Source organism: Carassius gibelio, chromosome A12 (genome assembly GCF_023724105.1).
Source record: "Carassius gibelio isolate Cgi1373 ecotype wild population from Czech Republic chromosome A12, carGib1.2-hapl.c, whole genome shotgun sequence".
NCBI classification, from domain to species: domain Eukaryota; kingdom Metazoa; phylum Chordata; class Actinopteri; order Cypriniformes; family Cyprinidae; genus Carassius; species Carassius gibelio.
This window is the reverse complement of record NC_068382.1, coordinates 7,651,643-7,664,988: the sequence shown is the minus strand read 5'-3', so window position 1 is coordinate 7,664,988 and position 13,346 is coordinate 7,651,643. Positions and strand designations below refer to the sequence as shown.

Genomic DNA, 13,346 nt, shown 5'->3' with positions numbered 1-13,346 from the left:
AAATATATATTGTGTTATTCCAATATACTACCGAATGATGGCGTCACAACGCTTTTGTTTGAAAGAAGGAGGCATGCGCATTGATTCGGGTGCGCTGATTGGTTAAATCTAGTGAAGGGGCGGGGTTTTCATCTTTTGAAAATAACCGTGCTTTGCCTTTTGCCCGACAGACGCCATTGTTTGAGGAGTTTAGTGGTGATGTACTGACTAAAACTAGTTTATCAAAAATCTTATATTGTTCCAGAGAACAGATAATATACGCCGAAACGTGGATTAACAGTTACATAACACATTAGGTAAGTTTAATGTATTTGTTTTATTATTATGTCCGTGTGTTGCTTTTGGAAAGTGAACACGTCAGTGCGTCACGGAGTTAAACATTCAGAAAACTCGAGTGTATTTCCATCCAGTGTTTTTATGAGCGTGTTTTTGATGATAAAGAGTCTAATGGTTTGATGTCAGGAATGGCACAGCGTGTTGCTGTGAGCGATGGAGCTGCGGGGTCCAGACGGACCTCTCGGGTTCGAGTGGCGGTTCGGCTCAGGCCCTACATGGAGCCGCAGGATGAGAAGCGAGAAGGGCCCTGTGTCAGGGGTTTAGGGCCCCAGAAATTGGAGATCGTCAACTGGAGGAACGCCACTGAGACGCTTCAGTACCAGTCAGTCATGATCCTTCAAGTTTGCACTTTAGTGTTTCTGTCTCCTTCATTATTGAGCACTTTTAACAGGTCATGGTCTCGGTGCAGTAGATCATGATTTGGTAGCTGGTGCTGATATCAAACTTCTCTTGATTAAAATCCTCTGGCTTTAAACATGCCTACGTGGATTATCACGAAGAGATACACATAAAACACTAAAGAATAAGGCTTTTACTGTTTACATGACCAATTTTGGTTGATTTAGGTCCATTTTGAAAATAATGTAATACAACAATATTTTACAGTAGTTTCTTCTTTCCTCAGTGGATTTGATTCTCAGTGTGTGTTTTTAACATTTGAGATTATTTTTTTCTAATTTTATAAAACAATTCCAGGCAGGTTTTTAAATTTTTTTTTTTTTTACTTTGTTAACTTTTGACTCGATTTGTCAACCGCATTGAGCTTTATTTATTGGTTATGTTATATTTGTCTGCAGGTTTTTTTTTTTTTTTTTTTAAGATGATTGCATCCTTTTTTCTTTTTTTTTTTTTCTTTAAGTACAAAAGTATTACAAATTTATAGCATAAAATGTTTAATACATGCCAAATAAAATACTTTTATATTTATAGGTCCCATGACATGAAAATTTCACTTTATGATGTTTTTTAATATTAACATTAATTCCTCAGGAGATATAAAATAAACACAAAGAGAAAATAATCCACATCATGGGACCTTTAAGTGTTTTTTCTTATTGTAGTCTTGGAACTATTTATTTTTGCAGTGATTAATTTAAACTTTGTTCATAAACCCGGTAAATTGGTTTGTAGGTTTGATGTGTTTCATGGTGAACAGTCCACACAGCAGGAGGTGTTTCTGACCTCGGTCAAGCCCATCCTCCCTCACATCCTTCATGGTCAGAACGCCAGTGTCTTTGCTTATGGACCCACTGGAGCAGGTATGACTCTTTGCTCTGTGTCGTCTTTTCCTCTGCAGGTGATATTCCTGTTCTGGGTGTCTGTGCGAGATTTTCGGGGCTGGTAAACTTTTGATAATGGATTTAATGGATAAAAGTGATGTCGTTATCATCTCAGTGTAAACTATGACATTTCTGTATGACATTCCTTTAGTAACTCGTGTGATGTGATTCTTAGGATTATTATGAAGTGCCGTTATATTATCAATTCACAATTCAGAGACCCCTGTTCATTTCCTCAGGAAAGACCCACACTATGCTTGGCAGTCAAGAGCAGCCGGGTGTTATTACCAGAGCCGTGAAGGAGGTCTTCAGACTGGTTGAAGCTCAGAAAAAGGATCTGGATGGTTGGGAATACTCGGTTGGGATGTCTTACCTCGAGATCTACAATGAAAAGGTCAGAGGTTTTGAGAGCATTTATTTCCTTGGGTTTTCAGCAGCTTTTAGTCCATCTTCAGTGTCGCATGATCCTTCAGAAATGCTTATGTCACTTAAGAAATATTTATCAATTGTTGAAAGTTTTTGCTGGTTAATATTTCAGTATTCTTTAAATAGGAACAAGGGAACATCTTTTATATGAAATTCTACATTATTTGAAGCATATTCTACATTTTCATTATTTACCATACTGTCACTTTTGATTAATGCTTCCATGTTAAATAATAGTATTAATAAAAAAAGCTTACCTCAAACTGTCGAAAGGTAGTTAAGTATAAATATACAGGTGCACATGTAACCCATTTCGGTGGCAGCTGCGTTGGAGTATTGATGTACTCTGTGTCTGTAGGTGCTGGACCTGTTGTCCCCGGGTTCTCAGGACCTGCCCATCCGTGAAGACAAGGACAGAAACATCCTCATTCCCGGGCTAACACTTACACCACTCTCATCCTTCACCGATTTTGACACTCATTTTATCCCCGCGAGTCTAAACCGCACCACGGCCTCTACGAAACTCAACCAGCGCTCCAGCCGCAGTCACGCTATCCTCCTCATAAAGGTTTGAACCTGCGCACTCCTCTTCATTCTAGCTCTCCTTTAGCACTTTAACAGGTCCTGGTCTCTGTGTGGTAGACCATGATTTGGTAGCTGGTGCTGAAATGAAATCTCTCCATCAAACAAATACCACAGACTTTTACAGTGTCTGCTGGTTGTATTTGGAAGAGAGAACACTAGTCATAAAAATACAATGTACTGTATAATTTAAAATGTCACAGAATTTCTCAAAATTTGGATGACTTAATCAAAAGTAGGGCACTACACTTATGACTAGTGACTAAAAATTAAAGCACAAAATACTGCTATTTAAATATGAAGTCTGCATCAATAAAAAAAAAAAACATCAAAATAATTTATAGCTGCAGTACAATTGAATGTGTGTGTCAAAATAATAATAATATAGCTCATTATATTATTTTTAAGAAATGGCAAATTTAGTTGGCCATGTCTTCATTTATAACGTGAACCTCTGGTGGGCAGCACTTTGTTTGCCCAAAAAATTAAAGAGGTTTCATTTAATGGATTTTATAGGCCACTGTTATTATAAAAATATTATATGTATTATAAATAGTTTTATATATTGATTCAGCCATTTTTTTTAATTCATTAAAGGAATTAAAGACAAATATTGCTGTTGTACAATGAAATGTATTTTTCAAGTAGTAATTGTTTTAAGTAATTTTTTTTTTTTTTTTTAAAGGGGTGGTTGATTGCGATTCCACTTTTTGTAACGTTAGTTTGTAATGTTGCTGTTTGAGCATAATGTCTGCAAAGTTGCAGCGCTGAAAGCAAACAGAAATATTGTCTTTTAAATTTCTGGCAGTTTAAAAACGTCTGGTAAGGGACTATGAGCTTCTTCCAGGGTCTGTTACATCATGAACCCAGATAAACCCCGCCCCCAGGAACACGCAACAAAGGGGTGAGGCCGTGTTGTACTTTCACATAGCTATGAGAAGCGTTATACATGGACACGTGTATGTTTGCTGTGCTGTATTAAAGCTTTAATCAGAATAAAACTGTATATTAAAAACAGAAGCAGTTGCATTTACAAACACAGCGTATCTAAAAGTATGAGACCACAACAAACAAACATACCATTAAGAGCCGGGCTTTCACAGGTTCTGCACGATCCTCTCCATTAATATTCTCTGCATCTCAATCAGGTTCCAATTGATAAGCAATATAGAGAACGTCATTGTTTACGATACAACCGGAGCACATTCTGAGCTTGAGAGGGGCGGGGTGTTCAGACGCGCTCGAGGCGGTTTAGCCAATCACAACGCACTGAGCCAGCTGACCAATCCCAGTCCCTCACGTGTTATTCATGATAACAGGAAATAAATCGAGGTGTTTTTTTTTTTTGAGAAAAGGGACAGAACGGTGTGGAATAAAGGTAAATTATTAGAAAAATTATGCTTAAAAAACAATGAAGCAGGAACATGTTAGACTGCACCCCATAAACCCAATCAACCTCTTTCATTGAAATTCAGTTGGTCAATCAGTTGACTTTATTGGCCATTCTTGTTGTTCAGTTTATTAAATTGTAGTTAGGCATTAAAACAGAATCCAGAAAAATTCAAGCAGAGTTTGTGCAAAAATAAAACTGACTTTATTGGGTCCTATAAAGTTACCAGTCCTCTTCAAAAGACTAACAATCACATAAATGCGTTTGTTTTTCTCTCAGGTAGTGAAGTCTCAGCGTGGGCCGCCACACAGACAACAAACAGGAAAGCTGTATTTAGTTGACTTGGCTGGTTCAGAAGACAACCGGCGCACAGGAAACCAGGGCATCCGTCTGAAAGAGAGTGGAGCCATCAACCTGTCCCTCTTCACCCTCAGTAAAGTGGTGGACGCTCTGAACACAGGGGCCGGGGGCCGCGTGCCCTACAGAGACAGTAAACTCACCCGTCTGCTGCAGGACTCTCTGGGTGGTTCGGCCCATTCGGTCATGATCACAAACATCGCGCCGGAGTACAAATACTACTTTGACACCTTCTCAGCCCTTAACTTCGCCGCCAAGTCTAAGCAGATTGTCAATCGGCCCTTTGTCAGGGAAACCATTTTGGCTCCTACGATTAGTGAGCAGTGCAGTATTATTATTATATTTCTCTGGATGATAATGAAAGGGTATGTGGTGATAATTTTACCCCTTCACTCCTAGCTACTGTAAAGAGAACCGGAGAGGAACAGGAGGCTGGAGGTTCTGGTGAACATCAGAACAAAAAGTCTAAAGAGGGAAAGAAAGCTGAACAGTCTCCATCACCTCCTATACATCCACACAGGTACGACAGCTTGCTACAACAGGTGAACTAGTTTATTGTGTGAGCACTTTAACAGGTCTTGGCTTTGTGCTGTAGGCCATGATTTGGTAGCTGGTGCTAAAAGGAAAACTCCCTATAACAAAGACCACAGGCTAAATGTGCCTCACTGGACATGAGTAGGGAGGACACATGTACTGTAGTGCTGGACGATCAAGCCATAATTCTGAATAGCTGTCAAATTCATTTCATTTTGCACTGGGGAGCATGAGTTAACCCACGAAAAGTAAGACTAATATATCAACCTTAATGTTAAGTAATTTAAAATTGCTTACCGTTATTTTTAATCAACAAGATTTTTAATTAATACTTTTATTCAGTAAGGTTGCATTAGTAAGATCAAAAGTTACAGTAAAAAGACATTTTATCATATTAGAAATGGTTCCTATTTCAAGTAAAATAATGTTTTAAACTTTCTACTCCATAATATAATGTCTAATTTTAAGGTGCATTTTCCACAAAAATATAATAAATACTAAATAATGGGATTTTATAGTTGATATTGATATTATATATTTTTTCCTTCACAGTGTTGCTTAGAAGGTGCACTAAGTGATTTTTGTGATATCTTAAAGCACCTAAACAAACACGCCCATAACCCACCAGGACCTCGCCCCTGTTTCGATAACTCCACCCCACACGTACACAACCCTGGCAGCGACGATAGGTGATCTACGATGCCTCCCAGATTATTTAAGCAAAAGCCAACACAGAAAAGTTTTGTGAAAAAGCAAAATCAATGTAAAATCAATGTAAAGCAACCTCTTCATCCAATTCCCTTCCCCTTCTGGAGTTCTCTCCATCGCTGGAAAGCAATATTTCCGCGGGTCCTTTCTCTTGCCTGATCATAGCCCGGTATACATGTGAATCTGATGCTGTCTGGCTGGTGTAAATGTGCTTAAAGTTGAAATGTCTTTCAGTTCACCTGATTCATCGGTTCTGGAAAGACTCCTGGCCCTGGAGAAGATGATGATGGGCTCTGCTGAGATGGAAAGACTCAACCTCCTCAAAACTGTAGCACAGTCCCGTAAAGAAATACAGGTATCGTACGCACTCTTTCAATATTTGCAACCCTCGACATTGCAAGTAAATCACTTGCATATGCAACTAAATCTTACTCTGGGCGACTAAATTTTTAACTACAGTTAGCCATTGGCTAATAGATTCTTAGATTTTACTCGCCAGTATGTGTGTGTGAGAGGCTTATTAGCTTAACATTAGGGCTGTAAAAAAAACAATTGACGAATTTTTAATATTTGTCGAATTTAGTGTTCTTTTAAATATATTGCGGGAAATGAGAGCATCAATGTGGAGATGTTGTTTACGTCAAAACTGAATCCAAGCAGTTAACAAGAATGCATATTCATCACATTTTCTAGGAGGACAGCATTGCACTCTTGTCTCGCTCTAGAGCGCAGCATGTTTAATAAGCCATATACAATTTATGTAAGTTCATCTTTTAAAAAACATGTCTCAAGACTTTAAGGTGGTTTTCCCCATCCCACTGTATCTCATGGTTTTAAATGAAGAAGGTAGCCTACTTTTGTGATTTTGGTTTTCGGACCTTTGAATTAAAATATACATACGTGCATGGTGCTGTTTTTTTCTTTGTAATTGTTTAAGCAACTTATGCTTTGAATGTAAATTAATGTTCATCTGGATAAACCATGTGCATTATCTCACTAGGTTTGTTACGTAAATAATTAATAAACCTTTGCCAACACGGGAGAATACATAAACCTATGGCTAAATATGTCATGTATTGTGCATTGCGATTTAATTGTGGCCAAATATAAATATTTTATCGATTTAAACATCTTAAATCGGCTATTGGCTATTGAAAACAATAATGGTAAACATCTGAAATTAACAAAAGTTACTGCACAGTAATTAGGCTACATTCAATACAAACTTAGATGATAAAAACATCAGCATTTAGCTTGTTTTTGAATTGGGTTGAAACTACATAGAACTGGCCTTCAATGAAAAGATTAACTGTAACCGTGTGAAATTAAAAAGCAACTGCATCGTTCTACAATCCAAACAACACAATCAACACACATTCAATAAGATGTTTCTTAATCAGCATTCAGTATTTGTTTTTAGTTTTTAAATTTGGTTTTACATTTTAAAAAAAGTTTTACCAGTGAAAATAATAAAGTATGCTATATAAATCAATTATTCCAAAAATGTTAAAATCAAATAATGTTGGTGCGAATAAAACAAAAATGTAAAGCGTTTCATTCATCCAATTAAAAAAAAAAATGGGGTAATGATTCACATCTATATTTTTTTACTTGAGCCAATGAAAAATAACTATTTGCTCAAGTTAAAAAATATAGATATGAATTATTACCCTAAATTTTTTTCATTGGATGAATGAAACACTTTTTCTCAGTGTGCTACAGCAGGTGATTTTTATATCAAACAAAGTCTATGTATTTTTAAGGTAAAATAAAAATAATCCTATACAGAACAGATGTTTACTTCTCTTTTCAAACATGTTTGCACGTTATATATATAAAAAAAAACATTTTAGTTTTGTCACAGTTTAGTTGGTTTCGTTTCTCATCCAACACGTGAGAAGTTGAGCTAAACCTCTCTTCACTGTGAATTAAATAGGCGCGGACAGGTACAGTACGCTCGCACAGGGAAAGGAACTATTTGTGTGTCAGTACACCAGCTGCTGTTTGCTTCCTGCTATCTGTGCTGTGCCTCAGACGTGAAGCTCTGCACTTCGAGTGCTGAACGGCTGTCGTTTCCAGCGCACAGATTTCGAAATACTTCCACACAAATTACGTGATGGCAAATGATTTCAATGTAGTCTGTGCACGCGTGCGCACTTCCGGAAAAACCAGCCGAAAAAGACCAAAAACCGGCCGATTGCCAATCGCGTATTTTAAGCAAAAACCCATCGGTTCCGATTTATGGCCAGTCAACCGGTGCATCCCTATATAGGCATATTTCATTATGTATTTTTACAGCGTTTTTCAATATAATCAAGTAATTACTTGATAATTATTTGATATTTTATTTGAGCCAATTATTTAACCAATAGTCATACTAAAGCCTGGTTTTCACTTGGGTCCGTTTGTGTTACTAAAAAAATATCAGATTACTTGATTACCAAAGTAATCATTAGTTACAGCCCTATATTAGTTAAAATATTTCTAAATACAACTGCATAACTTTTTCTAATTAAATGACAAATATTTTGTCATTGAAAATTTCTTAAAAATAGTCAGAGGTGTAAAATACTTGAGTAATTTTACTTGATTAGTGTACTTATTATTATTTTGGGGGATTTGTACTTTACTCAACTACAGTTTAAACTGACTACTTGTACTTTTACTTGATTACATTTAAGAAAAAAAACTGTGCTTTTTACTTACAATTTTATTTCATCTTAAAGTACATTATATTTTTATTTTATCTTAAGCACATTAAATATGGTAAACAGAAGGTCAAACGTGTGTGCTTGACGTGAGAACTAATGATCATTGTTTTCATGCATCAAACACACACACATTTCTGCTTCAATTATGACTTTCATCAGGTAAATATCTGGCTTCAAAAGTTCACCATCAAATCTGAGGAAGCATATTGAGGTAGCAAAGTTGTTTTCCCGCCCCTAAAAAGTGAATTTTGAATCATTAAGTAGGAATAAGGACTGTCAGGGTTTATCTTTTTAATCGTAATAATTGCATGCTTCTCATTAATCTAGTCACAAATAATTATTCATCAATATTTGCTAAGAAAAAAGCTTTAAATGCCCCAAATAAACATTTAAAAGATCAATTGTCCTTTTAGACAGTGACATTAAATAGACAAAACAAATAAAGTAGCCTTTAAAAACGTTTTAAAAAATGTCATTTTTGGATGTCCCATACACTTGCATTATATAAAAGATTTTTTTTTTCTTCCAAAACTCTTAGTTTGTGTTCATCTGATAAATGAAAGTCATATAGGATGACATGAGGGTGGAAATTGAGTTTCCTTTTAATCCCTTACCCTGTATTTTGTTTTTTTTATTTTTGGTGTTCCGCTGTTTCATTTTAATTGCTGTTTGACCTGTGCCATTGTATTTTTTCATTCTCTCCCTTTAACCATTCTTCTGTATTGTCTGTCAGAAAGAAAAGTACTTCTACTTTTTTAATACCTTGAGTACAATTTAAAGTTGTACTTTTTACTTTTACTCAAGAATGATTTTGACCAGATACTTGTACTTTTTAATGGAGTTAAATTTTCACGGAGTATCTATATATATATATATATATATATATATATATATATATAAAATTATACTTTTTTTTTTTTTTTTTACTCCATATAGTACCTCTGAAAATAGTATTAAAATATTGTCTTGTTGTAGTGAACCAAGTATCTGTATTTTGTCTCATCTGGTGAGCTTAGAGTATTTTCACACCCCTAGGGTTGAGAAAGCTCATAATATATGATATAGCTCATAAATTTCCATGTGTATGATATAGCTGTCATTCTTCAGGTCAACTATATATTCATGAAAAAGAAAATCAGTTTGAATAAAGTAAGCAATATCTTTGCCATAGCATTCTTTCAAATGTTAAAGTTGCCAGAGTCATTGCTTGCTTCACATGTGCTGCCCTGCCTCCAGAATTTTTAATATATTTTGTTTTAACCCCTGTATAATATTTATTTATTTGTGTGTGTGTGTGTGTGTGTGTGTGTGTAAAAGTATATTAGACTGGCGACTAAACAAAAAAATGTACCAGCCAATGGCGATTATATCACCAAGGTGTGCATAGAGGGCTGATTTGGCTCTATTGCTTTGTCAGAACAACATTTCTATCTCAATTTCAGTGAATTGAAAGTTTGAAAAATGCGAGCTGATCATCTAAGCAGTTTCTGTGAAATAGGCAGCAGTGGGACAAACATTCTTCCTGCTTGTTGTTAATTAATCAGATTGGGCCAGATTACTAATACCAGCTGCAAACTGTACATGATCATGATTGCTCAGTTTGGAAGACCTCTTCCCATCAACCAGTGGGTGATTTCAAATACGTTCTGCCGTCTTCCCATAGATGTTGAAGGAGAAACAGAAGGAGCTGGAGGACAAGGCAAACAAGTTTAACAAGCAGAATGAGAAAGAGTCCAAAGATGCACTTCTCTTTAAGACAGATCTTCCCCTTCTGCACAGAAAACAGTCTACAGTCGCCAAACCACGCAAACAGCAAGCGGTCGTCACACCATTACAGGGTTAGTTGTGGTTAACTTCATTCTTCTAGTCCTCCTGGGACACTTCATGCACGAGAACGCAGTATTGATTTAAGTGGTTTAGTGTTTAATTACCCTTTTTTCCTGCTCTTTCCTCTCTGCCTGTTGACTTGTGCTGTTAGTATGCTGTATGTTTCTGTGATGCTACAGCTTTGTCCTTCAGGGCTCAAAGCTTTTCCGCTCTGTCCCCGCTCTCATCCTGCTGCTGTCAGCTTCTGTGCTTCCAGATGGAAAACTGAACTGATACGTTTAAGAGTGCATTTCCTGGAAATCTAAATTTAGCAATCGTTCACCCAAAAAATGAAATTTTGTTGAAAATGTACTGGCCCTCAGGCCATTCAAGATGTTAAGTTTTACTTCATCAGAAAAGATTTTGAGAAATGTAGCATTCCACCTCTTGTTCCCCAATGGATGCTCTGCAGTGAAGGGGTGCCGTCAGAAAGAGAGTCCAAACAGCTGATAAAAAACAATCCACACCACTCCAGTCAATCCGTTATTGTGTTGTGAAGACAAAAGCTGCATGTTTTTAAGAATATGCACGGTTTATAAGCAGAAACATTTTGTGAGAGACAACAGGGTACTGGATGATGAACTAATATTTTGATCAGAAGCAACTGTTTAAAGTTAGAAAGTCTGAATTCTGACTTGCTGATTTTTGTACAAAAATGCAACTTTTCATATCAAGAGCAAGTGGTGTAGTGCTAAATTTCTCCAAATCTTTTGAAGAAGCTACAAACTCCTCTACATCTTGGATGGCCTGAGGTTGAGTACATGTACAGCAAATTTCATTTTTGATGAACTATTCCTTTAAGCACAACATTTCAGCCGTTTCTTCCTGTCCAAACACATCTCAGTCTCTCAGGTGCAGCCGTTGCAGCAGTGTGCTGTGGTGTGTAAACCCTCTCAGTTCTTGGATAAGAAGAAGAAACGTGTCCAAACTGAGGTCAGTGTGCTGCTGGTTGTTCTTTACACGTGCATAATACAATATATAATAATTAATAATGCTCTGACCAGGAGTTTGGGTCCTATAAAATAGTTGATATTAAAGAGATACAGATTCAAATGCCAGTGTTTGTTTGAAGGCCTCTTTTGACAGAATTTAAAAAAACTCTCTCTGTCTCACACAAATTTCTTCAATACGCACTTTTGAGATTTTAATATTTGTATAAGCAAGTATACAAACTTCAGTACAGTGAAAATATATATAACTTCTGTAAGTTGGAACATGAACAAAATTAGAAAAAATCATGTATTGGGTTTTGCTGCCTGGTGAAGAAGTAAAATCATGTTATGACAGTCATGGCCAGTAGATGGCTGAAGTTTTCTATGCATCCAGTTTAATAACTACATATGCATTTTTTTTTTTAATAATCTCTTTATGAACTTAAAGTTTGAACTCAATGGAGGGACAGAAATTTCTCTGGTTTCTTTAAAAGCTGCCAAGTGATGGTATATTGACCGTAACAGATTTTACTTGCACGTTTGACATGATTCAAAGGTTGGTCAGGGGAAGGAGAACGGAGGTGTGGATCCTCCCTCAGCTGTTGACGTCAACTGGGAGTCCCATCTGGATTCAGCGTTACTAGAGCAGTCCAGGAGGAAGATCCTGCAGACGCTCAACTCCGGCTCTCTGAAGGATCTCAAGAGCCTGCAGCTGATCGGAGACAAGAAAGCTAAATTAATCATGGGCTGGAGAGAGATTCATGGGGACTTCACACAGGTAGACGTCTGGCTCTTCGCCTGTGATGTGCCAAACTTTGACATGAGGCTCATTTCATATTCAGGTTTCTCTTTATTTTCCCTTTGTGTAGGTGGAAGACCTGAGGCAGATCGAAGGCATTACAGTTAAACGTTTCTCTTCTTTCATAAAGGTTTGTGGTTTGTGTCTGCTGTGGACCGTTTAATAATGTGTCTGGAGGAAAGCACACTACATTGTGATTTAGCAGTTTTCCTTTATCACACACCGTTTCAATTATTTCTTTTTCCCCCTCACAGGCCAATATTCTCAGCAGTATGGGAAAGTGAAGTGCATGAGCCACTGTGCTGAAGACGAGCATTTGAACACTTTTTCTCGTTTTTAAGATTTTCTTACAGATTTTAATGCGTGTAACATTTTGTACAGCTTTTTTTTTCCTGTGTATACTTGACTTCTTTTTTCCATGTTTTCTGGCATTTCTGAATACTATTTTTCCTTTTTAGTATTTAATTTTTTTTTTTTTTTTATGAACTTATGTATCATGTGGCACCAAATAAATGCCACCATCACTAAATGAAGTTCAGTGAGTTTTTTTTATATAACTAATTGGGTGTTATACTTTAGATTATTTGTTTTATAAACCACTCGAGGTTAACCGCTAAATCTTCTGTATTCTCAATCATAATTTACAGAAATATAGGTTTGAGATCTGTGTGATGCTGTCAGTGATTCTCATAATTTTTTCATCTAAAAGGGAAACTACAAATGCATATGCAATGAGGTCAGCTGCAAATCTCTCTCTTCATCACTCATTTTTCATTGCATGTCTTTTGTAAACTCTGACAGTATGCCAGGGTTTTGCACTGGCAAATGCTGTCAATCTGGCCCTTTAAGCATTCAGAGGCATTCTGCTAGTTCAGACTAAGACCATTCATAAGCCAAACCAGGGTTCCCACACATCCTGAAAAAACTGAAGACAAATTAGAGAAAAGGTAAAAATTTCAGGAAAGGGTTGAAAATTATTATTATTTTTTTTCTCTCCAATGGTACTGAAATTAAGTTTTAGACTGCTGTAGAGAGGAATATATTTCTTTAGGGCATAATCCTAGTCTTTTATTGTCATCGTAAATAAATTAATGACCTTGAAATGTCCTTGAAAATGCTCACTGAAAAAAAGTGGGAATGTTTTGTTGACCAATTAGTATTTTGTATAAAATGGAAGGATTTATTCAATCACCTGCATGTAGAAACTATTTTGAAATAACGCCCATAACAAAATTTATTACATTTCATAATTACGCTCTTAAGATTTTTTTTTTTTTTTTTGAAGGTGCAAAATTAATAGTTCCCCAAATGGGAAATTGGGGAATTTTGGTTCTGAAGCGTCTTTATGGTTTAAAAATAGTTTTTGTGAGCAAGTAGTTAAAGAAATCGGACCAATTTTTGCTTAGTCAAAGCAACCAAAGAGTT

General features: G+C 36.3%; 1 protein-coding gene and 1 non-coding gene across 2 annotated transcripts; both read left to right on the top strand.

The window, feature by feature from the left end:
* Positions 1 to 115: 115 nt before the first annotated feature.
* Positions 116 to 12,450, top strand: LOC128025028 (kinesin-like protein KIF22). Its single transcript, XM_052610990.1, has 13 exons — positions 116 to 296; positions 463 to 658; positions 1,468 to 1,595; positions 1,856 to 2,010; positions 2,401 to 2,610; positions 4,294 to 4,687; positions 4,771 to 4,891; positions 5,848 to 5,968; positions 9,988 to 10,162; positions 11,035 to 11,123; positions 11,679 to 11,900; positions 11,992 to 12,051; positions 12,176 to 12,450. Exons 2-13 carry the CDS (start codon positions 465 to 467, stop codon positions 12,203 to 12,205), a joined length of 1,899 nt encoding a protein of 632 aa, XP_052466950.1. The 5' UTR covers positions 116 to 296; positions 463 to 464; the 3' UTR covers positions 12,206 to 12,450.
* Positions 2,649 to 2,785, top strand: LOC128025788 (small nucleolar RNA SNORA30/SNORA37 family). The gene has a single exon (XR_008186227.1). It is a non-coding gene; the product is annotated as a small nucleolar RNA SNORA30/SNORA37 family (small nucleolar RNA).
* Positions 12,451 to 13,346: the final 896 nt, after the last annotated feature.